We start from the raw sequence: 26,094 nt of genomic DNA, 5'->3' as shown, positions 1-26,094 counted from the left end.
TCATTCACCCAACCCTCCTCTCGTGGCACATTACTCAAAGAGGTTGGAGAAGCATACCTACTACTGCGTACTCACTTTTGTTACTTTTGGTACCCACGATGATCGAGCCTGGTCCTAGCTTCACAAGCAACACACAAGCTACCCACTCCCTAGCGCCGCCGTGTGGCCCGTCCACTTTCAGCCCCTCCACCACTCCCAAGCAACCACAAGAAAAAAAAAACTCACGATATCACCTCGACCCTCCCGTACATTACAACTTCAAAGAGCCTTCTTATCCGTTGCTCAGACGCCCAACCTTTGGATCCAGGACATCCCGAGCACATCTGAAAGCTGACGACCTGCCAGCACATCACTCATAGCCTCTGAGATACGACAGCTAGGGCTTCCTTGACTTCGTTATGATCCCCGCCGCCAGCAACGCTCACACGCCAGCTCGCCGTTGCAAATGAAGCTACAGCCATCAGACGAACCCATCCTTTCCATTACTTGCCATTCAAGCACAGGCAAGCCACAAAATAACATCAGTCGTAGCCCGCACCGGCCGTCCGTCCTCTCTACCGCGCCGGCCGTGAATCAGACCTGAACGCCCGGTCTTTGCGGCACGTGCCCCAGCTCCCCCAGCTACCCTTCTCTACACGTGCCAAACGCTGCCACCGGACCCTGATAAGGCGATGGATGGGTTTTGACAGAGACCGTGTTCTTCATTTTGTCACTTGACACTTGACATGTCTTTTTCCAAGTGACAAGTCAACACTAGAGCTAAGGTATGCTTCTTCACGGGACCACATGTACCACTTTTGTAATCTACCTTACGGTAAGGTAGTCGTGGCTGCTGCATCTATCCAGCCGAATAAAAGGGCTTACAAAACCCTCCCATGCGAGCGAGAATGTCTCGGTCAAACACACACCACCACCAAACGGAAAGAAAAAAAAGCTGACCAGAGCGTCGATATTCTCCATCACCAAAAGTGACCCATCAGTCTCTTAGACAACGAATATCAGAAGAGAAGGAAAAAAAAAAAAAAAAGATAGTAAACAGAGCATCGAAATCCACTCTTACCACGGCAACATGCACGCCAAACCAGCAACATCCCAGCTTTTTTTTCTTAGGGTAGTGTATAAAGTAAATAAATCAGTCTCCTGCGCCACAGCTATCACATGTGAAAACAACACCATCCTACCATCGCAGCACCGCACCGCCACACTTTGGAGGGTGGTCCCAAGCACAGACAGAACAGATACCTAACTCACGACATGGGTCACCCAAAAGCCAAGCAAACCCAAAACTGCTGCAGATGCAACATCAAGGACCCACGATGTTGCCCAAACGGGTCAAAAGAAAAAGGGGTTCGCCTTTTCCAGTCCCCATCCCCCCCCCCCCCATGGGCATGGGCATGGGGGTGTTGAACTCACAGACCACTGATAAGGGTAGCTTTGCACTTTTACAGCTCTACTTTCCAGATGCTATGGAGATCGCCTTGTAGCTAATCTACTCAGGAGAGGACACATTGGCAGTCACTTTGCAGCGTATCGTGGATTGATTCATGGTATTGGTTGATTATCCCTTCATGACTCTGAATTTCTTTCCCACTGGTATTCTGATACTATCTGTATTTTGACAAAAAAAGGTCCTGCTCCTCCGATACAACCTCCAAATCCCTCCCTGCTCATGAGGGGGGAAGGAGGAGGAGAGAGGATTTTGAAAACAAACAAATGGGGCCGGCGGGCATCCCTAGTTTCATAAAGGGCGGAGACGATAATCCGTCCGCTCCCGCCGTCGGGGTCTGGAAAGTGCCCTTTCTTCAACTCCGATGCCATGAATGGTATGAATGGAATAATAAAAATCAGTAAACAGTCTAGAATGCCAATGCCGTGCAATGGGTTGTGTTTCGAAAAGAAGAAGAAAAAGAATGCTCCTCCAGGCGTGGAGCAGGCCTACTTCCACAGATGCAAAAAGCCGCCATCTTGCCCTGTCTTTCCGAATGCAGTGATGAAGGTGTGACAAGCAGACGGGCCTGGTACCCGTTGCAAGAACCAGAATGCAAAATAATCTAGATGCTCCGAATGCTCCTCTAATTTTGTTGTGGTTTGGAACGCCGATGTGATCATGAAAGAGGTCGAACAGGGTCCTGGTTATCTCCTCCAACCCCAGAAGCCTCCCGCCGCGGGCGCGGGAGCTGCTGCGGCTGCTGCTGCTGCTGCTGGGGCGGGCGTCGGCGTGGCAGGCTTGACGGGCTTGACGGGCTCTGCCGCTGCTCCCGTGAGGCGACCAAATACGCCCATGGCCGCTGACGCTGCCGCTCCTGCCGCCGTTGCTGCAGGTTGTGCCTGTGCTGCCTCTCCAGTAACGAGGCTGTATGCCTTTCTTAAGCTCTCAAGCTTCTGTTTCGTCTCTTCGGCCTCTTGCCTGGCGATAGCTTCGGAAGTCTTGGCCTGCACAAGCTCCAACAGCAACGCCTCGTGCTGGTCATCCGTCGGTGGCGGAGCCGGCACGGGAGGCGGCGCCTGTGTAGCCGGTGGTGGCGTCGAGTCGTGAGGCTTCGGCATTGACGAGGAACGCTTGCTGAATATCGATCCAGCTTGGGACGGGGTTGACTTGCTCCTACCAAGCTTCAACTCTCTCAAGCCGCTCGCACCACTAGCAGAACTCTTCCTCACAGGCGAATCACCATCGGGCTGAGTATTACTCTCCGCACCGGCGGCGGATGCCCGCGCTCTCATCGTGTGTATTTGCTTCTCCAGTCGCTGTTTGTCCTGGTGCAAGATGCGTGTATGCGAGTGGGATTCCCGCACTTGATCCTTAAGTGTTGTAATTTCTTGTTCTAGGTCGTGCATTTTTCGGTTGTAGTCCTGAGACTGTGATACCGCGCTGGCGAGCTGGTCCTTGAGTTGCTGCAATTCCTGTTGCATTTGCGATTTGGATTCGCCTCTGGACATTCTGCGTTCGACGCCGACGCCGCCATGGCGCCCAAATCGTTCTTCGACATTATCGAGGAGTTGTGATAGGTCTCCTGGTGACGGGGTATCTTGCTCGCCTGTCTTGGCAGTGGACACATCTCCCTCGCCTCCCTCGCGTGCCTCATTTGCGGGGTCATCGGTCGCCTTGAGAGTATCGACGCTCGCATCGGTACCGACAGAGTCGTTGCTGGCCTTCTTGCGCAGACCGTCCAGTAGCGACCGGACGGCCTGCTTATCGTCCTCGCGCTGTTCCCGTTCCTTTTGGAGTTCGTTTGCGAGCGATGCATGGTTTCGTTGCAATTCGGTCAATGCAGTGAGGAGGTCTTCGATCTGGGTGTGCAGTGCATTCTCCTTGTTGTTCTTGCCGCCATTGAAGGCCTTGCCGCCGCTAGGGATGGGCGTCGATTCGCGGATGGATGCGCTGTCGGTGTTTGATGAATCTCGGGAGACGGTGGTGGCTTCGGTGGATGCAGAACTGAGAACGCTGACGGAGCTGGCTTCCATCGAATTGAGGGTGGAGGCCAGGCTCTGCTTCGATGTGCTCCTGCGCAGCATGCTCAAAGGCCGTGACGGAGCGGTGAGGCCCGGGCTGAGGGTGGAGGAGGACTTCGGGGAGATGATGGTGGAGGAAGCCCAAATGCGGCCGAGGAATCGGGAGGCTGCAGTGGTCACGTCGGAGGAACGCGCCGCATTAGCGCTAGCAATTTGCGCGTCTCTGTACCCCTGCTCCAACTGTAGCAATGTCTCTCTGGTGACAACGCCCGATAAACTGACAAAGTCTTGCACAAATTCATCTGCGTTGTAATGGTAGCAATCCCACAGACCCCTCGAAAGGAGAAGTTGCATGACATCCTCGAGCTCGGTGCACGCTAAAATCCGGGCTTGATTCTTCTGCATCAGGGATAGGGCGACCCGCATCAGGGTCTCCGGGGCCCCCTCGGCAAAGATGACATCGTAGATGCGAAACAGCATCGGCAGGGGACATGTAACAGCAAAAAAGCTGAGGAACCATTGTGAAACGTACGCCGGATCGACTTGCAATTCCTCCAGATGGTTCGATACTGGTGTCATGTGCTCTCGAAGAAGCTCTCGAAACTGGTAGATGCGGACATGCAGTCCTGACAGGTCTGGCAGGAAACAGCTTCGCAGATCATATCGTTCCATCAATCTGCCCATCTCAACATGTTAGCCTCAACGTTGCATTTGCATTTGCATCGAAACCTTGTTTTGCTTTTTCTCTCGGACCCCTTTTCCCAGGAAATCGGGTGAGGGGGGTCGGGCGGCTGGTCGGGTTTGCTTTTTGGGATTTTGACACGTACCGGACTAAAACACAAAATGCCTGTTTATCGGGCATGTGCATCAAGAGAGGGCCAACAAGAAAAGCCAGCCCTTGACAGTAACCAATTTTCGTATCGTAGAGACTGAAGCATTTGAGAACCCGGCCGAGCATGCGTTGTCCGTCGCCCTCGGGGTCGCGAAACATGTCGACTCCAGGGAAACTCCGACCAAGGTCCTTGCCGATAATGGGCTCGTAGGGACTCGACTCGCCCGTGAATCGCTCGTACTGCTCCTCGAGTGCGGAATCTCTTGCGCCTGCCATGCTTTGCCATACAACGCCTCGTAGCGGAGGGGGGATGCCTTTGCGTATCTTGTTCGATAGAAGCGTTGGCAATCGAGCTGCCGTCTGTTGATAGTCCTTGACCAATGCGGCGTAAAACTCGAGATCGGTCATTGGTGGCGGCGGGAGCATCGAGTATCGCAATGCCGGTGGCGTTGGCCCGTGGACCATGTGTCGTAATTGTGCCATTGATGGCGGTCTCGGGCGATTGGAAGTGGCCACTTGTTCCACGGCTTGAACTTTGATGGTCTTGGGGTTCGTCGCCAACTTATCGTTTTCCTGCTCTAGCATGGCCAGCAACATGGCTGTAGACTAGGAACTGTGAGCCTCGACAAAGTTACTGTTGGAGTAGCCACAGCATGCACTTACTCTGTCTGTATCCGCGTCCCTAGGTTCTTGTGCTTCGGATTTCTGCAGTTCGTCCCAATTGACTTCCTCCTCGTCCTCTTCTTCAGCTTCGTCCACCACGGGCCTCTTAAATTCTATGGGCGTCTCGAGTAGGGTTCCCCTAGCTGGTAGTGAAGTGATGCGGTCTCCCTCTTCTTCGGCCTCGTCCTCGCAGTCCACAAGCTCGTCTTGAAGATTCCGAGTAGCGTTCGTAACAGGTAACGGCGTCGTAGGGTCGCTGGGTGGCGTGTCGTCGGTCTCGTCCTCTGGCTGATTCTGAGCCTTGACCTCTAGCGTCTCTGTCGGGAAGGGAAGCTTTTCAATCTTGACAGTGCTAGGTCTCCTCCTCGGGGGTGAATCGGGGCCAACATTGGTGTCGAGGGTCAGAGTAGGCGGCTCGGAAAGCCTGACAGTGACCATGGAATCGTGGGCCAACATCTTGGGCGTCGTCTCCCGGTGGTCGTCGTCGTCTTGGTTGGCGTTGGCGTTGGCGGCAGCGGGTCTCGTGTCGGGTTTGGCATGCGTCAGCTCGGTGTTGTGGTCGACCTCATCCCGTTGCTGCAGCGCCAGGTCCATGGCCAGGCCGCCCGGCTGCTTGATTGGTGTTTTCGCAACAAGAAATCACAGTAGGGACTGGAATGTGGACTCGTCGAAGGTGATCCTACAGTATGCGTGTAGGACGGTCAACGACGACAAGTGCGCGCGGCCGTGGCCCTGTTTCCAAGACTCATAAAATCGCAGGCCAATCTCGTCTCTCGACAAGTTCCCCGAATTCGAAGCTCGATGTGGTTCAACGTTCTCGGTGGGCGGCTCGCGAGCCCAAAGACTGTCGTACCCAATGAATTGCGTACGGGGTAGGGGGGAGGAGGGCGAGCGGCAGGAGAATGAGTTGAAAAGCCACAAGCAATGCGGATGATCAGGGATGTGCACAAGGTTGGCAGCGGTAACACAGCAAGCAGAGAGAGCAAGACTCGGTGCGGGTGGTGGTTGTGTCCAACAAAGTGACTGGCTGGCTGCTGCTTGCTGCAACGGCGGGTGGGTGTGGCTTTGGGTCCCGAAATATCTCCTCCAACGGTTTCCTTGTTCAATGGAGAGCCAGGGGGTATCGAGTAACGAACGACACGGCAGCGCAGCAGCGGGAGGGGGAAAAAAGAAAACGGGGGGGAATCCACAGATGGGCAGCCTCCTTGGAAGAGCCACGAGCGAAGTCGGGGGGAGGATGATGAGTAGGTAAGCCTGGGACAGTCGAGAGGGCAAAGGGCGAACTTTGAGGGATTGAATGGGAACTGGAGGGAGAACCGGGAGCTTGGAAGAGTCAACCTGGAAGAATCAAGAAAGGATTGGACGGCGACAGGAGGGGATTGAGATTGGGATTGGGCCTGCAGGCGTGTCAGTCAACTTGGTCAAGTGCTCCTGTGGTTATGTCGTTTCATCGAGGGGCCAAGGACGCTGAAACGCTGGGGTGGGCGGCCCAGGGTAGGTGGATGCCGATGGACTGGCAATTGCAGCCTCTCGAATCTCCTGGATAGCACCTCAGTCTATTCTTGCAGAGTACTCCGCAGGGCAGCAGCGGGCAGCTTCTCCCTCTGTAATCCGTAGGTACTTCCTCCACTTGCACTTTGGATTTACTACTACAGACAGGCCCTGTGCCACCGGGAGACGTGGACTTGGGAAGGGGGAGGCGGTCACTGAAAGATCCGAACGAGAGAAAGAGGCAGCCACAGCTGAGCAGTCAGGCAGTGGCAGTTCAGACGTTGCCAGGGCCAAAGAGTTCGCCTATTCTAGCGCGGATAGCTTGGGAAGCTCGAGTGTGGTTTAGCTAAGATCACCGCGGATACCAGGTGGCGTTTGTTTCCAAGCCCGGTCGATCCCCAAGGGCTTGGTGGCGGCTTTTTGGTGGTGGTGGTGTTGCAGTACGGAGTAGTGGTCTCACAGGGTAGTAAAAAAGTCTTGGTCTGATGAATAGGCACATACGAAAGAATGCGGGATGTGCGACAGGGGGCAAGGCAGAGGGGTGATGATCAGATGAGATTGGGTTGCGTTGGCAATGGGGATTGGGCGAATCTCGACTGGTCTGGAATGAAGTGAGCGGTCAAAGGGGGACTCGGGAATCCATGCTGGGGAAAGGGAACTACGGATAGATGATACCTAGAGCCCTGCTGTGGCATGTTCTTTCCACTTGCATGCTTCCCTTTCATCGTTTGGGTATGGAATTCAATGGTCACATCACAGGGCGGTCATGAGAGAAAGGGAGCTCGCAAACAAGATACTACCTATGCATGTACGAAGTGTGTCCACGGATGACTATTGCCCAGAATGCAGCTAGGCAGCCTCGGACGCCATGGAGCGAGTTGACAAACGACGCGATGCCCGGGTAAGAAGCGTTTTAATTGATGACAACATTTTCATATGAACCGGATAGCAAGAGAGGGGAACTCAATTTCCCAAGGGGGCGGGCACCGGGGGTAAGGGTTCACAAACGAAAAACCGCGAATCCTACGCGCTCATTCGCCCTCTTGTCTGACGTGTAACCCGGGAACTGTTTACATCACTTCGCCGCTCGTCGCTCGCCTACCTGGGTATCCGTACCTCGCTTGATCATGAACAGCATCAATTGTACGGAGTATGGCAATTCCTATCACCAAACCCCCTATTTCTAGCACCAACGGTCAAAAAGGATCAACACCGCCAACGAAACAAAGGACCAATAGCTATCTATCTGTTAGACCGTGGCTGGCCAGACCAACCCAAGAGAAAATACAACAAATCATCTCGAAAGCTCAGACGAAATTAGCAGCAAAAAAAGGCACGCGTGGGGGGAAAAAACAAGCAGCCACTTTCTGCAAGGTACGGGACCGCTAGCACCCGTCAGCAATCCAATCACGGGCCATGCTCCACCCCCCCCTCCTGCAAGCTGCAGCACACCTGCACAGAAACAAGCTTCCACGCGTGCTGCACGACGGCAGGCACATTTCCGTCATCTCCCAACCCATCCTCCAGTCCAGAGTCTAACATCTACGAAGTAGAAGGCTGAATGACAAACGCTGGGATTAAACACGCCGGCGGGGAGCTTTCGGGTTCCACTCTGTTCATCATTTCGTGATTTTCTTCTCTTCCCTCCTCCCATTTGCCGGGTATTACCGAGTACCCAACCGCATCCACAAACGCCCAGCCCAACGAGCGGTCCAAGGGGTCCTTCCTCGGCTTCAGCCTTCGTACTACAGTGACTTCACAGCATCCGTAAACCTGTTGGATATCCACGATCCACAAAAGATGTACACTTCGTAGACAAGGCATGGTACGCATACACGCAACATGCGTATCCGCGCAGGTACAGAGAATGCCATCACTACGTATCTCCGCTGCCTAAACTCTCAATATTGCCACCATGAGACTTTCTTGCATTTCCGAATTCCATGTACACACAGACACTACGGTTCAGATCCCGTAGCTTCCATCCAGAGTCTGCATATCCCAAATCCTTTTTCATAACGATGGGACAGCAGGGGGGGGGGGGCCAGTGGCACCGTACCATAGCTCCAGCCCACGGCCCTTCGGAAAACCCACAGACGTGTAAGAGTATGCCATTCACTCGGGACAGACAGCGTCAGATACAAAACCTGCCGTGGCGCGGGATTATGAGGTTCTCCTTACACCACCTGCCTGTTGTCCTTGCGCAAGCCCCAAGCGCACCTCTCCATAGACTCTATAGATAGAGATATGTTGGTATCGAGAGATTATCGTATACATAAAATATATCTCGATCTATCCTAATACGATCGTGAATATCATCCAAGTTAAGACAATTCGATGGTGTTGGCACATATGCCTCTCTCTCAATGATACACATCCATGAATGACTTCATCGCGTTGTGTTAGTTAATGTCTGTACAACCGCAACAAACCGCATAGAATGGCACGGCCGTCGATGAAGCTGTCTCGGTATCGGTTGTCACCGGCCCGAGTCAGAACATATCCGATCCTGGGGTCGCGAGGATCCAATAAGCACACACATCAGTGACAATTCACAAGACAACATAGCCCCTGCCCTTTGATTATCCAATCTTCAATTCGTCTCATCCACCTCTTTCGAGCCAATGTGCTTCCCCTATGCCGACCTATATAACACACAGTATGCCGCAACTCCATCGGCTCCAAAGAGTATAGTCTATGCAAACTTGGCTGACGGCCTCCTCTAAATCCATCAAACGCCGCGCGATTGCACCTCGTACAGCTCCAAACGCAACAAAGTTTGTAGCGGACATCTCCAGCTATGGCTCTCCAACGTAGAGGGCGCCAGCGGGAGAACCCGCCACCCGCGCCAAAAACTGTGACTTATTTTTCTTTTATACATCTCCCTAGGGTCCTGAACGCCACCATGTTACCCAATGGCCGAGTCCGATCCATGTCGCTTCCTCACGCCTTGATCATGATAGAGACATGCCCTGCTGCTGATGTGCTCCGGGCATGTTCTGCATTTGCATGGGCCGTTGAGCTTGAGCCATGGCGGGGCTCGCGTGGTGGCTCGGCGGCCGCTGACCTTGTCCCTGCTGCCCCGGTTGACCCTGAGGGCGGCCCGCGGCCTGGAACGGTGGCTCCTTCTTGGGGTCCGCATTTGGAAACAGCGCTTGAAGCTTTCTGTACAGCTCAGATAGGTATTTGGATCGTTCCTCGCGGTCTGTCATCGGGTCTGGATTGTTCTCGGGAATGTCGCCTGGCGGAGTTGAGTTTCGGATCTTGAGCGCCATATTCAGTGGCGGGGAGGATAGGTAAGCGGGCGATGGAGGAACCTGGACGTTTCCCTTGCGATCGGCCAAAGCGGCTAGGTATGCGAGATTCGCTTGAAGTCGTCGCATGCAACTGTGAAAGAAAAGTGTCAGTATTCCTTTGTTTTCCATCTCATGTCTGTCTTAGTGACTTACTGGCTGTAGTCCTGCTGAACCGACCCTTCTTCTTGGGTCGGTTTCCTCGCCTGATCTCCTTCTCCTGGTGTCTCTTTCTTCAACTCACTTAGCGTGTGTTGCAACTGCATCGACTCGAACAACAGCTCTTGATTGATCTCCAACAACAGTGAAAACCTCTCCTGTTCGCGGGACTCGCTGCCGGGACTAAGTGGCGTCGATACCGACGATGTGCCATTTGCAGTCGGGTTCTGGTTATGTTGAGGGAATGTCGGGGTCTGAGGGGTCGTCACGGACGCGATGGAAGCCGAGTGCTGGTGCGCTGACGCCGCAGGAGTCTGGCCATGTGATTGAGGTTGCGATGTGGGATGGTGCTGCTGCTGTTGCTGTTGCGCGTGTTGTTGTTGTTGAGGCTGGTTTTGCTGATGTTGTTGTTGCTGTGCTTGCTGCTGTTGGTGTTGTTGCTGCTGCTGCTGCTGCTGCTGTTGGTGTTGCTGTTGTTGCTGTTGATGTTGAGCTTGTTGTTGCTGATGCTGTTGTTGCTGGTTTTGCGATTGTGGCGGCTGCTGTTGCTGACCCTGCTGTTGCTGGTGATGTTGCTGGTTCTGCTGGTGTTGCTGCTGAGGGTTCTGGGGATGTTGAGGTTGGTGCTGCTGATGCTGCTGTTGTTGCTGTTGCTGCATCGCATTGTTTGGAGAGCCTTGTCCACCTTGCGCCGCGCTCATCGGCCTCTGAGGTGTCGAGCCCAACTGCATGCCGCCTTGGTTTCCATGGTTTCCTTGTCCCTGCCCTTGTTGGTGTTGTTGTTGCTGCTGCTGGTGTGCCTGCTGCGCTTGCATGCGCTGCTGCATCATCATCTGCTGCTGTTGTTGAGGCGTCATCCCCGCCGCATTCATCGGGAAGCCTTGCATTCCTCCAAAGTTGGGATGTTGACTGCCCGGCGCGGGCATGTTGCCGCCGTATGGATTGCCCTGGTAAGGGTTTTGGAAGCCCACTAGTAGAGACATTGATGTTAGCAAACGCGTGTTCCCATGGATAGATGCTGGAAGATGCTGTGGTGCCATGTCGTTTGGCGGGTGTCCGTTGACGATGATGATGACTATGGTGACGGAGTGACTGCAAGACAGACGCGATCTCGTGGCACCACGATCTTTGTCTCGATCATCGACGGGCAATACATGCTGCCACGAGGCAGCATCAGAGGGCGTGACGCAGATACGAGACTCTCTGACCGATGGCGAGACGTGGACACACACACGGGCAAAGACAGGGCAAGGAAGGGGGAGCTCACTCTGACCATTGGCAGCCATGTGTGGCATGCCGGCGTTCTGCATCATGCCTGCAGGGCCAGCGCCCGACATCATGGCGGGATTGGGACCGCCGACGAAGCCGGGCTGGCCTCCGGGCATACCAGCGAATTGATTAGGGTTGTACATCATCTGCTGGCCCGGCTGGGTTGGGACAGAGCCTGGCTGCATGTGAGGGTTCTGGTTTGGAGGTGGGGCGCTGGTGTTGAAGTTCGGAGGGACATTGGAGAAGCCGTAGCCGGGAGCGTACATGGCTGGGACGGGATGGGATAGGATGGGCGCGGAGCTATTATTATTATTATGGTTTTGGGGGGACGGGGCTTGCTTGACGCGATGGTCCCAAGGAACAGGTTGAACGGGGGGGTCCCAAGGGGCCTAGTCGAGAAGAGCGTGAGCGTGTATCCGTACGGATAAGGTACTGTAGCAACAGACTCGGGCTTGAGACTCGGTCAGACACGGGCTGGCTGGCTGGCTGGCTGGTTCGCTTGTTGTCTCGCGCTTGGCTGGGTTGGACTGGGTTGGCCTAAACTGGGCGGAGGAGGTGAGGGAGAGGCGCGGCCGTAGCGGGCGGGCGACGTTTCGTCAAGTCGATCGCAACAAGAGAGAAGAACGGCGGGCGGGCGGCGGGGAGTGCGTGGAGTAAAGCGAGGTGGTCCTGGCCTGTCCGGGCCGCAGGTTTGTTAGGCTGGCGGGATGACTGGCTCGTTTACTTGCTGCTTGACGTGCGTGATGAGCGGTGGGGGACAGGGGTTGTATCGTCCGGCGTCAATGGGCTGGCTTGTCTCTTCGATAGACTGTGAGCGAACTGACAGCCAGACTCTTTGGCCTAGGAGCGGATTGAATCGGCTTGCGACTTGCCAATGATGGATGTATTGCGTATTAAGGTACAACCATGCATACGGAGCGAATCCAGCAGTTCCTGTCTCTGCACTCGGGGGTACCTGGCTGTTTGGTATGGCGTAGTGGTATAAGGTACCTGGGGGCTGGGATGAGGCCGGCCCTGTTTGTCTCGGTCTCGTCCGTACTCGTCCACTACCTTAGGTAAACCTCTCAGTAGGTACAGTAGGTAAGTAGAGGGAAGTAGAGCACACGGGGGTGTGAGAATGTGGAAATCAGGGGTCCAAAGTGAATGAGATGGGTACGGTGAGAAAGGGTGAAGGGCTTGGTACGGGTAATGGGTGGGAGATGACGTGGAGTGATGGGGCGCCAGATGAGAGGTTGCCAGTGAGAGATGAGGCAGGAAGGGATTGTGAGAAGCGTATCCGTAATTGCTCGATGATTGACAATGTCCAATCTGGTAAAGAAGGAGCCAAGGAGCGTCCCCAAAAAGTGCCACAGCGCGGGCCGGTGAGACAAGACTAGAGCAAGCAGATGGCAATCGGGTGGTAGTCTGCGCCGGGCTGCCACTTGAATCAGGAACGACGTCGAGCTGGATAAGGTACGGAGTATCCGTAAGGTAGGCAAGCTGGCAAGGTCCCACGCGGTAGGTACCTTTTTAGAAAGTAAAGGTAAGATAGAAGGATACGCGGAGAGCGGAAGGGGTGGGTGGCTGGCGCAAGACGGCACGGTAGGGTGCGGTTGGAAGCGAAGGGACAGGACGCAAAGCAACCCTTTGCGTACGTTTGACACGACGACAGGACAACAGAAAGGACCTCAGATTCGGCCTTGGTGTGAGTGGCGGCGGGCGTGGAGCATCAAGCGGAGAGAGAGAGAGGTAAGGTAAGGTACGGATAGGGAGGCCAGGCGTGGAACGGCACGGCACGGTATCGGTGTGTCGGTGTGCGGTAAGGCAAGGTGAGATGAGGTGAGGTGAGGTAAAGGTGAGAGCGGGTGTGGCGGCGCGGCGGTAACCTTGTCTAGAGTTCCAGTCCAGTTGCGATCCGGCGATTAATATTGTCTGGGTGTGTGAGAAATGAGGGAGCCGCGTGTGTGAGGGAGCGAGCGAGCGAGATATCGGGGTGTCGGTGTGTCGTGTTGTGTGAGGTGTCAACCAGGCATTCATAGGCAAGAGGGACGTGGAAAGGCAGAAACAGAATTTTCCTGCGTTGCTTTTCCACATGGGCCCTTGGGGGAGCTTGAGAAACGGCGGGGCGTTCTTGGAAGGGGTGGAGGGGGGCACGCGCCGGGGTCATTGGAAACCTGTTGCGAACCTGCGCTTGGAACCCAGAAGGTGCGAAAGGTGGCCAGTACGTACCTCGGGACGTTATTCGAGCAGTCGAAGAGCCGAGGCGAAACTGCCCTTTGATTGGACTAAAGCGAAGACTCCACTCCAACATGACAGGGATGTGCCTGCAGTCGGCAAGGGTCATGTCTTCCCTCCCCTTCCTCAAACTTCTGAAGAATAATGGAAGGCACGATTGAATCAATTACCTACCGGTACCTTGTAGCCGTACCTTTGTTGATGCTCGAGAATTTGATTAGCAGAGAGCATTCATCCTGCAAGTAAGAGACTAGCATGATTCAAAGTCACACTGGGAAGATTGAGAATCGCTTTGCAGTGATGTGATATGGCACCTCTGAATACGTCTAAATGTCGAGACTAGGAAGGTGTCTGCCGCTAGACGAAGCACCTCGCATGGTCTGGCATCGCAGTACCTGCTGGAGCCTTAAGTACCTAGTATTTCACCGAAAGCTAAGTAGACGCCCTGATGCCAGGTCAGGGACCAGGCCAGATCGACCTTCCTGCAGTTCCTAGACTTCCTTGTATTTCCTACCATTACATGCCGACTCTTGTTCTCTCAAGACAGACATCCTAAAGGCTTCATCCCATTACCCATTAATCTTACCTCCAACATTGCCACCAGCCCATGGATCCTTCAAGCATAAACCCCACCCGACAGTAGCTGGCCGGATACGAGGCCCTCACGACGTATATGTTGTGCCGTACGTCGAGTTGCCGTACACAACGTCGATGAAGTTCTGCGCTATAATCTCGTCTTTCGATATCACTTCCGTTAGCCCAACATCCATACAAAAAGAAGAGCCCGCTAAACACCCTAGACTTACCCGCACGTTCCGAAGGATGCAACTCGTCATACCACAAAAAGCTCGACTTGGCCTCCGACGAGTCAACGCAGGCCCTAGTCACTGCATCGCAGGTCCGGTACGGTGCCGTCACGTTCGCAGGCGACGATAGGTAACTCGAAGGGTCGGCGTGGACGTCCCGCAGCAGAGAGTGCACGTCAAAGATTGAAAATCTCGCCCCGGGCCAGCGCTTCTTGACGAGCAGGTGGAACGGCGCGCCGTAGTCAAACATGGTGTTGACGCTGGTGCTGTACTCGAGCATCTTGAACTCCGTCTCCGTCGTATTGTACGCCGTCTTGTTGGTCCAGAACTGGCTGTTCCCGAACCCGCTTTTCCCCGGCCCCGTCGCGGCGTACAGCGGCGACTGCTCCAGTGGTGCGATGTTCAAGAGGACAAAGTGGCGCCCGCCCGTCTCGTAGACGTTGTCGAAGACCTCCCAGATGCAGTCCACGTAGCTGGAGATGGTCGTGCCGGCGGCGTTGGTGTCGGTGAGGAACGCGCCGTAGCCCAGGTCGTTTGTGCCGATCCAGAGCGCGTAGACCGTGTTGTCCGCCTTTCTGTTCGGATAGAGCGTCTCAAAGGCCGTGTCAGCCTTGTACGCCGGTATCTCGTAGTCGAGCACGGATGGAAACGGCTGCTTGATGGCTGCGAAGTCGCGCGATATGATCTTGTTGGAGCAGGTGGCGCCGCTGACGGCGTAGCCGTAGTAGTTCGCTCCCGTCGAGTTGGCCGCGATCCGGCCCCAGGCATAGCCGCCGCTCGCAGTCGAGTTGCTCGGCGGTAGCAGAGTGCCGGCTGGGGGAGCCGTGCCGTTGTTGTTGATAAAGTACGAGAGCCGACCTTCGTCGGTGTAACTGTCGCCGAAGGCCACTAGGTTCTCAAACTTTTTGAGACCGCATTGGGAGGCCGTAGCCACCGAGGCCAGAGCTGCGATGACGAGGGGAAGCATAACGGCGGTTAGAGACTCGCAGGGCGAAAACACTCGGCCGGGCAGACACTTTCGAAAGGTCAGGAAGGGCAGCGGGGACCAGAATAAGCAACCGCCATAGCTTCGGTATCTGGGGATTGATGTTCATATAGCTCTCACCCATGGCTTGACCCCCATAGCCTCACATCCTTGCGTCATGATGGACCATAGGTCCTTTCATCCGGGACACTAGGATCGGGAGGGGCGGGGGAAGCTCGACCGATTCAGAGACGGATGAAGAATGGCCGCCTATGAAATGGGCCGGATCGTAGATAGTAGGAGCTTTCCCCCCGCGTACAGGGCGGGAGAGCGGTGACGAACCCGCATGATGCGGAGTTCGGTAGAAGAGATATCAAATATCTGTAATTTCCCCAGATCCCATCATCATCATGGATGAGGGGTAAGTTGGGGAAAACATATCCTCGAGCTCCATACCCGTCACATCGGTCCAGCACTAGCTTGGTTCTGTCGAGCTGCCGACGCGAGGAGCTAGGGCCGGCAGGTGAGGCGCGACGTTGGAAATGCTTCTTGATCCTTGGAGAATGGGTTGGGGGCTGTTTGGCTTATTCGTCATGCAAACTAGGGATTCTACATAGGTTGTGCGGGGTTTCCTGTTTGTTTTTCTCCTACCTACCGACATGAACATCCGACATTGCCGTAATTCAAGAAAAAAACTGGCTTGGAATTGGACCAGACCCGTGGTGTTGGCGTGCTCGTCTATATTCAGGCTGAATGCAGGCGATGGCAGTTGACCCGCGACCCCGGGCCAGGAGCGGGGCATAAGTCCGGGTTGGTCAGTGGTAAGATCAAGATGCATGCTCAATCTAGTGGCATTGGCCCCAAAGACGAATTGAATCGAAATGCTAAGACTCGGCTGTGTAAGTATGGTGAAGATCACAGAATGCTGCCCGGTGAAAACGAGGATGAAGCTGACTTGGGAATCCGAATAAGCTTTTGAGTTAGCCTGAGAGCATACTTGAGCATGCATTCATTCAACTGCATAATTGCGTGGGGAGGGGAATCTAAGTGCTTATTCTCTATGCAGTCCATTTGATATCAGAATTGCGGCTCTGTGGGAAGCCTGGAATTATAAGAAGTATGACGAATCAGTACTCACTTAAGGTCGTCTGCGAACATTGACTTGCGGCTTGAAATCATCAATCGGCTTCATCACTTCAGACTTTGCTCCATGTCCCGCGTTGAAATTGAGCCGATGCCGAGCTAGACGGCTTCGGAGTGCCTGTTTTGAGCCGATATTGCAACAGGTCACGATCAGTATTCCTACAGGTTTCACGCGCAAGTGTTGCCTCGATCTGCGCTGAGCCCTGTGAGCATCTCAGAAATCGATTTTTTCGGATGATTGACAGAGGCAACATATCGAACCCCCATTGGCCAATTGCCATTCTTGATAACCCGCTTAGGCCCGGGCAGGTGCCGACGTATGGCTCCGGGGTCGGCGGGCCCAGCTGTCGGGACCCAGTTTACAGTGGCCGAGAGTTGACTCAACCCGACGTCAACTATCGTACTCAAGTGAGAGAGAAACTGGTGATATAAGGATTCACTCCGCTTCAGTATCCTCACAGCATCTGACCAGAATAGACTCTCCAGATACCCAAGCCACAATGTCGCCTTTTAACCTCGAAACGTGTGCGCGCCCGAATATTCTAGCCCTCGAGCCTTATCGCTGCGCAAGAGAGTAAGTTTCTCTCACTCGCCAAAAAAGCTCACTCACAAGACTCTCATAAACACTCCCCATCTCTGACACCACTCTTCAGCGACTACAAAGATGACGGCACAAACGTTCTCCTCGACGCAAACGAAAACGCCTACGGGCCCTCGCTGCAGTCCGACTTCGAGGCCGGCAACCTAGGCATCGACTTCAAAGGCCTGAACCGCTACCCGGACCCTCACCAACCGGAACTCAAGCAGCTCCTCTGCCGCCTGCGCAACACCCACACCCACACGGCAAAGGACCTCGCCCCCGCGAACCTCTTTGTCGGCGTCGGCAGCGACGAGGCCATCGACGCCCTGCTGCGCTGCTTCTGCGCCCCCGGCAAGGACCGCATCCTGACGTGCCCGCCCACCTACGGCATGTACTCCGTCTCGGCGCAGATCAACGACGTGAGCATCGTCAAGGTCCCGCTGAAGGCCGCCCCCGAATTCGGCATGGACACGGACGGCATCCTCGCCGCGCTGAGCGAGCCGGACAACAACATCAAGCTCGTGTACCTCTGCACCCCCGGGAACCCGACGGGATCCGTGCTAGCGAAGGAGGACGTCCAGCGCGTGCTGGAGCACCCGACGTGGAACGGCATCGTCGTCCTCGACGAGGCCTACATCGACTTCGCGCCCGAGGGCAGCTCCATGGCCGAGTGGGTGCTCGAGTGGCCCAACCTCGTCGTGATGCAGACCCTCTCCAAGGCGTTCGGCATGGCGGGCATCCGCCTCGGCGCCGCGTTCGCTTCCCCGCCCGTCGCGCGCCTGCTCAACGCCATGAAAGCGCCGTATAACATCTCCACGCCGACCAGCGCGCTCGCGCAGTACGCCGTCTCCGACAAGGGGTTGGCCGTCATGCGGGATAACCGCGCCAAGATTCTGACGCAGCGGGACCGTATTATTGCCGAGCTTCCCCGGGTACCTGGCGTCGGCAGGCTGCGCGGCGGCACGGAGAGTAACTTTTTGTTGTACGAGATGCTGGACGCGGCGGGCCAGCCGGACAACGTCACGGCGTTGGCCGTGTATGAGCGCCTTGCGGAGAACAAGGGCGTCGTAGTGCGGTTCCGCGGTAAGGAGCACGGCTGTCTTGGGTGTTTGAGAATTACGATTGGTACCGAGGACGAGGTCACGAGGTTCCTTGCCTCCATTGCCAAGGTTCTGGCCGAGGTGCGCGGAGCTGCGCGGCAGCCGGACGAGGAGAAGGAGGCGGCGGCGAACGGGGTGGTCGCATAGATGGGACTGGTTTATAACGAGGCATTGATAGATGATGGGAAGACGGCCAAATAAAAGTGTTTCATATAGCATTGAACGTGTTCGGTCGGGGCGATGGGACGGTGGGAAATCATATGGAGGCATAAAGATTAGACATTTATGCCTTAACCCAAGTTTTCTCTTTCTGATGAATTCGTAATTAAACGTCTAGGACTGGCGTCTGTTTCTGTATCTTGAGCACATGATCGAGAATCTCCTCGGCTGCCTCTTCCGGCGTCTTCCTCGAGACATCAACGTCCACTACAACAACCTCATCACCTGCCTTAAAGCGATGACGAAGCAGTAGGTGGGCGTGTGTAAGTTGCCTCTTAGTTGAGGATGGCTGTTTTATCTTAATGACTATCATGTATCTATATTGTCAGTTGACATGAAGGATCAATGAGTCGCTGATAGAGACCGGAGTGAGTCACCATGAGATACATGTAGAAAGGAATCACCACCACCAGGATCGGTATCCCTGACTGCGCAAGCTTTCTTTGCTTCAGGTTGGAGATGACTGCACTCTAATTTGGGCTGTTTCATATCATGAGCAGCAAAGATTAAAGTGCTATTCGGACGTATGTATCAGTCTTGTGTGCCCCATGACAATCTTGTTGAAGATGGGTTCGCAGCATATTCCCAGAGTAAACACGGAAAATCAATGCCCCAGACGTTTCCTATGTATCTCCAGCTAATTCTTACCATGTGCGTACGAAATGTCTCGTGAGTAGGAGAAGTCGGGTCTCGTTCACTAGGGGGTGTGGGAAACTCACCCCTACTCCTTGCCGTACAAGAAGTATTAAAGTATTATCTCGGGGAAATTGCCTGTAGGTAGGCATTGACGAGGTCCCTTTAATGTCAAGATAATAGGGAATTTGCTAGTGTTTAGCTGGGCACCCTGCATGTATGTGAGCGGCATCAATCTGCAACCTCAGACGACAGCCGAAGGGGCAATATAGAGAACTATTCTTGTTACTATCCCGACAAAAGGGTCGGCCGCCTAGGTGGCCGAGGGGAGAAGGTCGTGAAGTCTTAAGTAGTCCGTGATGCGCCTGCTTTGGAACCTCCATTGACCATTCTTTTTTCTTTTACGTTTTGTTTTATTACTCTTAATTTGAAATATATAGTGCTCGTCATTATAGGTTTCCAATAGCAGAGTGATGACTTCTTTATCTCAGAAATAATTATGTACTACTGCGTACGGCCCCCAGCTCTCATATCTTAAACGCCTGAGATGATCGTGATGGCTTCAAGCGTTCGGCCCCATCATGATCACGTGATTTTGAGCAACTGCGTCGGGCAAGACAATCAATCAATCGCAACCGTTGGACAAGAGCCATATGCTATCACACCGGGTTTCTTCGAAATGTCGACAGCCATGAGGACTTGATAATCTGCCTTATTAGTTCTGATCCAGTTGAGTCGTCGCCTTTGCCCATTGACCCTGCCAGTGCTTGCCTGGCTTTCAATCGACGACCCAAGTAGATTTGAGAAATGGACTGCTAGCAACGCGCCATCGAGAACCAATCCGTTACCTTTTCCACATTGTTTACGAGACCCGGCATTTGGCACGGCGCCACCACAGAAGAGGGAAAAAAAACAACCGCCGTTTTGTCAACCATTTCCAGAAATCATGGTTGCCGATAGGCACCCCCAGGCCCCCGCCATTCTCCATTAGGCAAGGGCTAAAATTGGGTGCCGTCGCTGTTTCATGTGTTGAGCTGGAGGTAACGGTAACCCGAGCTAGCGGCTCTCAAGTAGATCATCCCGTCCAAGGGTTTCTCACCACTCCTCCAAACAAGCGCCCAATCACTGACCCAATCGTCGACATCCTGCCTGGTTATTGCTGGCCTTGCAACATGTCTGGACAGCAGTACTCCAAAAGAGCCAGAGGCCTTCTATGATCCCATCCTCTTTCGATCTGCCATGGGTTGTCCCGGTACAACGCTGGCCTGTCAATCACAATTCGAAATACCCTTTCTTCATGCAAGTTTGTTCATTGTAAGCTTGCATTGAGAACCACACAAACCGCCCACACCCCGCTCTCCCGCATCCCCCTCCCCCTTTTCGGCGGCTCTGGTCCCGTTGGAACTTCCCCTTTCGACCAGTCAACCACCCCTCCTCCTCAGCTCTTCAGCCCAGTGACAGCGCAGCGTCTCCAGTCTGCAAGTATATACATCCGTATGTGCGTACCTGACTAAAGGCCGCCGCCGCGCTTCTCAAAACATGGGGAGATGACCCAGTCGAAGCCCCTGTCTACACCCAAGCTCACAACCGCCCGCCCTAAGAGTCAGGGGGGAGACCGGCGGGATTCATGTGGGCAAGGAGACTTTTTTGTACGAGCAGTTGTCAAGAAGTCTAAAAGAGATGGAACATGGGATGAAAGGTGGGCTGAGTCGAACCAAAAGTTCAGCGAGTGGCCCCCCCCCCCCATTGGCCGGAGCTGCCGTCTATTCCTTGAACTTCACCCCTCAACGCTCCTAGTGCCACCTCACGAACCGCGCGCCGGGACCTGAACAGCGAACTGCCCTCTTCGCCCCCCTGGTTGCGACGTTCCTTTTCACTCATTAAGAGGAACGCCTCGGTTGCCCTGTATGTAGATCGGATACTTTCTTGCCTGTTCATTACCTAAACTATACGCTGCCACTTTCGCTTCTCAACCTTCTCTCGTTTCTCGTGAGCTGTTTCGCTGCTTGTTTCTCGCCCTCTTTCACCCAAAAAAGCCATTCCTTTAGGAAATACTGTCTTCTCTCACCCTACGTCCCTCTTTGACGGAGTATTCCCTACTTTGCTATATCCGAAACATTCCTTTGTGAAAGGCGCTGGATAAGTAATTGGTCTCTTGAAGACACTGTCCTATCATCAGAACGGTGACAACCCACCGCGCCCAAAGTCTGTAGATCAGCTCCTGGTATCATCACCATGGTCCTCATTAAGCCCGCTCTCATCGCCTCCGTGGCTATTACGGCGGTCTCCGCCTTCACATCGCCCAAGACGCTCGATGTAAATAACGCAGGTTGGTGCCCAAAGTCTCAACTGTGCAAGGCTTTTTGCTAACAGAGCCCCAAGACTCCGTCAAGGCTATTGCCGGCAGTCTGGCTTTCGGTGCCATGTCTTACTACAGCGGAAACGTCTCCAGCGATCCCAAGGTATGACAACCTAGAACAGACAATTCAGGTCTCCACGAACGAGAAGGATAGTCTCGACATCGAGTACAAGAACTGACAAGACAATCTCCATAGATGGTTGGCGACCTCCCGGAACCATACTACTGGTGGCAAGCCGGCGCCCTCTGGGGCATCATGATGGACTACTTCCACTACACAGGCGACGCAACCTACAACGCAGTCCTGACCCAAGCCCTGACCGCAAAAGTAAACACGGGGCCCAACTATGACTTCATGCCCCCCGAGCACGAACTCGAAGAAGGAAACGACGACCTCGGCTTCTGGGGCTTCGCCGTCATGTCCGCCGCCGAGCGCAACTTCCCCGACCCCGATCCTTCGACGGGGGCCCCCGCCTGGCTCCAAATGGGCCGCAACATCTTCAACTCCCTCGCGGGCCGCTGGAACATGACGCACTGCGGCGGCGGGCTCCTCTGGCAAATCTACGAGTCCAACCCCAACGGCCTCAACTACAAAAACAGCGTCAGCAACGGCGGCTTCTTCCAGCTCGGCGCCCGCCTCGCCGCCGCGACGAACGACTCCCGCTACGCAGACTGGGCCTCGTACGTCTGGGACTGGTCCGCCGCCGTCGGCTTCCTCGACGCCGACCTCAAAGTCTACGACGGCGCCGACTCGCGCGACAACTGCACAAAGACGAACTACGTCTCCTTCACCTACTCCACGGGCATCTACCTCTACGGCGCGGCCGTCATGGCCAACCACACGGGCGACGCCCTCTGGGCGGACCGCGCGACGAAGATGCTCGCCACGGCGCGCAAGAGCTTCTTCTCCCTCAACGAGAACAGCACAAACATCATGTACGAGCCCGCGTGCGAGACGGTCGGCACCTGCAACACGGACATGAAGACGTTCAAGGGCTACCTCTCGCGCTTCATGTGGCAGTCCGCCGTCGTCATGCCCGCCCTGCTGCCCGAGGTCAAGGAGATCCTGATCCCGAGCGCGCTCGCGGCGGCCAAAGTCTGCGAGGCCACGGCGGGCAACGTGACGTGCGGGCAAAAGTGGTACGTCGACGGCGACGACGGCAGCTACGGCCTGGGCCAGACCATGAGCGCGCTCGAGATTATCCAGGGTCTCGTCGTTAGCCAGTAGGTTTTTTGCGACAACCTCCGTTGCGGAAACCAACCCTCTTTGCGTCCTTCTGTGTCCTGCGCTGTGCATTCAGTGGATAATGAGCCAACGGGGGATCAACCGCTGACGGGCATTGCGCCAGCCTCACGAATGCAACCGACAACTCGACGAGTAATTCGACCACTGACCCGCCTCCCGCCACCGTCCCGAGCCAAAGTGGCGCAGTAAACATCTTATTCAAATGTACATACACAAGCGTCTTGGGCGCCATGTTGCTATTTTGGCATTTCCCTCTTGTATAGAAAGGAATCTAGGGAAAATAGGCGTAACTGGCGTTGGGTAAAGGCATCATTTCTGAACATATGAAAGACTATACATACCCCTGAAAGTTTCTAGTGTTCAAGACCTCAAATTAACACATCATGCTTGTCGCCCTGCTGCTTAGTGAAGAATCGATCGTCCAAGAGGCGAGTATAATAGCTGTCCGCGTTCCTCGCACATGTTGTCTTGCGTGGAGCGTAACGCAGGACTGCCGACCAATCTGGCGGGGATCCTGTCAAACGTGTGACTGCTCGAAGGATCCGTTCATTCTAAGATGATGAGATGAGTGACAGATTGTTTTGATGGGCATGTTCTCGGTGGATAAACGACATGAATTTTCGATGAAACTGGTTGCACAAAGAATCATAGGACTAGGAATCATCTCCTGTCCTTTCCATGTCTATATTTGCCGTTGAGCCCTTGATCGTAAATAAATTCAACGCCGATACGGGGTATAACTCCAAAAAGGAGCACATTGCGAGAAATGACAAAGCTCTGTGGGTAGAAAAGACAATGGGCTCGCCAACGACACTCCACTTGCTTCCCCCTTTATGCTGACATGAGGGCAAAACTCCAATAATGTGTCACCCTCTCCAAATCGTTGTCCCGAGATCCAGGTTCCTAGTTTTGATCTGCTTCGTATGTTGCCTTTCCATGATGATGATGCCGCTCTCTATTTCGTTTTCTTTCGGGTTCCGAGTAGCGGATCATTTGTGATCGCCATTGTGGGTATAGTGTGCCGTAGGTAGGTAGTCTGAGAGCGTAGAAACGTCGCCGGTTATGCCACCAACGCGACAACTGCCATGCTGCATACTGATGCAATGAGAGCCCAGCCGCGACCAAGACGAGGGGCAGCGCTCGGGTTGGTTTCGGCAGGTAATGAAGGCGACAGGCTATCCGTGTACAAGAAGTCGTCAAAGTTCGAGTTGTCGGCAGTTGTTGTCGTCGCTGGGGTTGCTGTAGCCGCGGGCTCCTCGGCCATAGTGAGAATACCCCATTCCACCTCAGAGCCGGTCATGGTCGATGTCCATGACACCTCGGTCGGGCCCGTCAATTTGCCGTTAATGTATCCGCTCTTCAGACTCGAGTATCCTGAACATGTCGCAGCTGTCGTCCCGCTCAATGTGCAGCCCAGATCGGCGATGCTGTCCGCCCACGTCAAAATTAGTTGTCCCACTCCTTCCCAAGCGACGCACGTGTTGCGGGAGGCGAGAACCTACAGAGTTGATGTCTTGGTGCCGTGGAACTGAAGCGTGCTCTCGCCCTCGGAGAAGACGAAGGGGAACTCAATGGCTAGGTCGCAATTGGGGCTTGTTTGTGGCGGGCAGAAGACGGTATATGTTGTTTCTTTGGCATTCTACGGTGGCGCAAATAGTTAGATCACAGCAATCGCATTCGATAGGAAGCTCCGGCAGCATTGGGATGCTCATACACTTGAAATTACACTCCCCCGCAGCTGCGACCAGCTATTCGCATCATAGTGCGGCAGGTAGATCGGAACAGTGGTCGTATCATCGGCGAGGACGGCATTCGAGAAAAGGAAACACAGTGACAGCAGAGCGGCGGAAGGCTGCGAGCACCTCATCGTGGCGACGTAGAATGTGGATTGGTCGAGTCTCGAGCCGGTCGAAAGGTGCAGCAGTGCTTGACGTCAACGAGCTAGCCACCGGAGGCGGTTCATGGGTCGGACAGCTACCAATACTGGCAAGGCAAGGTTATGCAATGCAGCGGACCAGGCTGACAGGGCGGGTGTTGAAGCTGGGGGAGCCAGACGGGGACTCGGTGACACGCCGTTGATTTCCCTGTCAAAGTAGGAGAAAGGTCGGAGGAAAGGCCGTTGGCCGTTCTTTGGGGCGGAGAGTGGGTTTGTTCGTATGCGGCGGTGGTGAGCGACCCTGGTTATAGCATGGGACGGTCGTAGCGGGTGTTTCGCGGTTGTAGCGATGGCATAAGGTACGACGAATACAGCAAAGCGGAAGCTGTCAGCAAGCAGGGAAAGGTTGCGTCTTGGTCGGAGGGGTCCGTTTCCTTAAAAGAGCAAGCTAGGAACGGAGCCGAGAGAATGAGGAGGGGTTTCCGGTGAAGGAGATTTACTGTCGTGACAGCAGTATTGCGAGCAAAGGGGAGCGGCTCAACTTTCAGGTGAGTAGAAAGACGTGTCGGAGAGAGATTGAGGACTTTGCAGCCTTTGCCAATGCGCCGTCCTTGCCGGCCAAGGCTGGGCGGGAGAGTAGGTGAGCGATTGGCATTCTTTTGGCAAAATGGGACGAAAGCCAAGACTTTTGGACAAGATGGTACGGCGCCCTTTGGAGACTCGGCGAATGTGTGAGAGGGTCAAAGGTCCACGACCCACGGGAGACGAAGGTGGCTTGCCCTTGTCTCGGCAGACCTCATGCTCACTGTATGCGTAAGGTGTGCTCCGTAGGCTGGCTTCCTCGTAACAACGGCGTTTCCCGTCAGTTCAGTCAGGTTGAGACTTCAACCGTCAACGGCCTTCCCAAAAGGCAACCCAGCAGCAGACCTGCTGCTGCATTGCAGGCAGTGGGTGTAATGCGAGCTGAGCACCTCCATCTTGGGGGCGATTCAATGCGTGCGATAATAGCTGGGTAACCGTAGCGTGCGTACGGAGTAGGTATCTGCAGTGTGTGCGTGTACCACTGTATCCGTAGCATCCACCGCGGCTCGCCTGATGGCCAAGGGCCGATGGCTGCTGGATCATCCAATACTAGTGGTGGACATTGGCAGCTGGGCGAGGGAAACAAAACGGGCGACGATGAGAGGATGGAAGGGAAGAAGGCCAAGAAATGCCAAGACCGCGAATTTCGAAAAAAATAATAATATGAGCTGGGTGGGCACGGGCGCCCGGACTGGAGACGGTCCTCTTATCACTGGCCATCTGACTGGCCGGACGTTGCCAGCCAGGCAGGAACCGGCAGGGGTTGGCTGTTCCCCCCCGTGGCCTCCCCATGCCCCCGTCATGCCCGTTCGTCCCCGCTCCGCTGCGCTACTGAGGAAGTCGCAACTCACAACAGTGACTCTTGCGGTCATGCCTTGCCAGAGGAGGCTTAGGTAACTTGCATCCCATGAGGAAACCTCGACCAAAACACCAGCACCTTCCCATCCCGTCGTTAATGCTGGACATCACTCCGGGACTTCATGCCCACAACCCGGCCTGACCAGAAAATCACTCTTCAGAAACATCACGGTCTCGGTCTCACCTCCCCGCCACCCAACGGTTCCTTTTGTCGGATCTTTCCTGGATACCTTTCGATCGCAGCTGATCAGAATTGACCATGCCCTCGTCAACGTGGAACATACGATATCTGGACCCCGAGTGGAAGTGAAGTCCAAGTGGGAGCCGATTCCGCCTCGATTTGCTGTTTGATAGGCT

General features: G+C 54.7%; 8 protein-coding genes across 8 annotated transcripts; 3 read left to right on the top strand and 5 right to left on the bottom strand.

Moving 5' to 3' along the window:
* Nucleotides 1-2,133: 2,133 nt before the first annotated feature.
* Nucleotides 2,134-5,539, bottom strand: CPAR01_04901 (TBC domain-containing protein; the record flags this gene model as incomplete). The annotated part of the gene is made up of 3 exons (XM_060489181.1): nt 2,134-4,126; nt 4,278-4,888; nt 4,946-5,539. The coding sequence occupies 3 exons, from the start codon at nt 5,537-5,539 to the stop codon at nt 2,134-2,136; spliced, it is 3,198 nt and encodes a 1,065-aa protein (XP_060353387.1).
* Nucleotides 5,540-6,050: 511 nt separating this feature from the next.
* On the top strand, nt 6,051-6,416 carry CPAR01_04900 (uncharacterized protein; the record flags this gene model as incomplete). Its single annotated transcript, XM_060489180.1, has 2 exons — nt 6,051-6,174; nt 6,256-6,416. 2 exons carry the CDS (start codon nt 6,051-6,053, stop codon nt 6,414-6,416), a joined length of 285 nt encoding a protein of 94 aa, XP_060353386.1.
* A 2,974-nt stretch (nt 6,417-9,390) lies between these two features.
* CPAR01_04899 (uncharacterized protein) lies at nt 9,391-11,423 on the bottom strand (the record flags this gene model as incomplete). The annotated part of the gene is made up of 2 exons (XM_060489179.1): nt 9,391-9,823; nt 9,886-11,423. The coding sequence occupies 2 exons, from the start codon at nt 11,421-11,423 to the stop codon at nt 9,391-9,393; spliced, it is 1,971 nt and encodes a 656-aa protein (XP_060353385.1).
* Nucleotides 11,424-12,666: 1,243 nt separating this feature from the next.
* Nucleotides 12,667-13,230, bottom strand: CPAR01_04898 (uncharacterized protein; the record flags this gene model as incomplete). The annotated part of the gene is made up of 1 exon (XM_060489178.1): nt 12,667-13,230. The coding sequence occupies one exon, from the start codon at nt 13,228-13,230 to the stop codon at nt 12,667-12,669; it is 564 nt and encodes a 187-aa protein (XP_060353384.1).
* An 803-nt stretch (nt 13,231-14,033) lies between these two features.
* Nucleotides 14,034-15,144, bottom strand: CPAR01_04897 (acetyl esterase; the record flags this gene model as incomplete). The annotated part of the gene is made up of 2 exons (XM_060489177.1): nt 14,034-14,107; nt 14,178-15,144. 2 exons carry the CDS (start codon nt 15,142-15,144, stop codon nt 14,034-14,036), a joined length of 1,041 nt encoding a protein of 346 aa, XP_060353383.1.
* Nucleotides 15,145-16,784: 1,640 nt separating this feature from the next.
* CPAR01_04896 (histidinol-phosphate aminotransferase) lies at nt 16,785-18,111 on the top strand (the record flags this gene model as incomplete). Its single annotated transcript, XM_060489176.1, has 2 exons — nt 16,785-16,858; nt 16,938-18,111. The coding sequence occupies 2 exons, from the start codon at nt 16,785-16,787 to the stop codon at nt 18,109-18,111; spliced, it is 1,248 nt and encodes a 415-aa protein (XP_060353382.1).
* Nucleotides 18,112-21,051: 2,940 nt separating this feature from the next.
* CPAR01_04895 (glycosyl hydrolase family 76) lies at nt 21,052-22,403 on the top strand (the record flags this gene model as incomplete). The annotated part of the gene is made up of 3 exons (XM_060489175.1): nt 21,052-21,145; nt 21,190-21,278; nt 21,372-22,403. The coding sequence occupies 3 exons, from the start codon at nt 21,052-21,054 to the stop codon at nt 22,401-22,403; spliced, it is 1,215 nt and encodes a 404-aa protein (XP_060353381.1).
* Nucleotides 22,404-23,481: 1,078 nt separating this feature from the next.
* CPAR01_04894 (uncharacterized protein) lies at nt 23,482-24,288 on the bottom strand (the record flags this gene model as incomplete). The annotated part of the gene is made up of 3 exons (XM_060489174.1): nt 23,482-23,848; nt 23,924-24,060; nt 24,136-24,288. The coding sequence occupies 3 exons, from the start codon at nt 24,286-24,288 to the stop codon at nt 23,482-23,484; spliced, it is 657 nt and encodes a 218-aa protein (XP_060353380.1).
* Nucleotides 24,289-26,094: the final 1,806 nt, after the last annotated feature.

This window comes from Colletotrichum paranaense (assembly GCF_030867605.1).
Source record: "Colletotrichum paranaense strain IMI 384185 chromosome Unknown Scaffold_3.1, whole genome shotgun sequence".
Classification (NCBI taxonomy): domain Eukaryota; kingdom Fungi; phylum Ascomycota; class Sordariomycetes; order Glomerellales; family Glomerellaceae; genus Colletotrichum; species Colletotrichum paranaense.
Note: the sequence above shows the minus strand (reverse complement) of the source record. Positions and strands in the feature narration are given on the sequence as shown.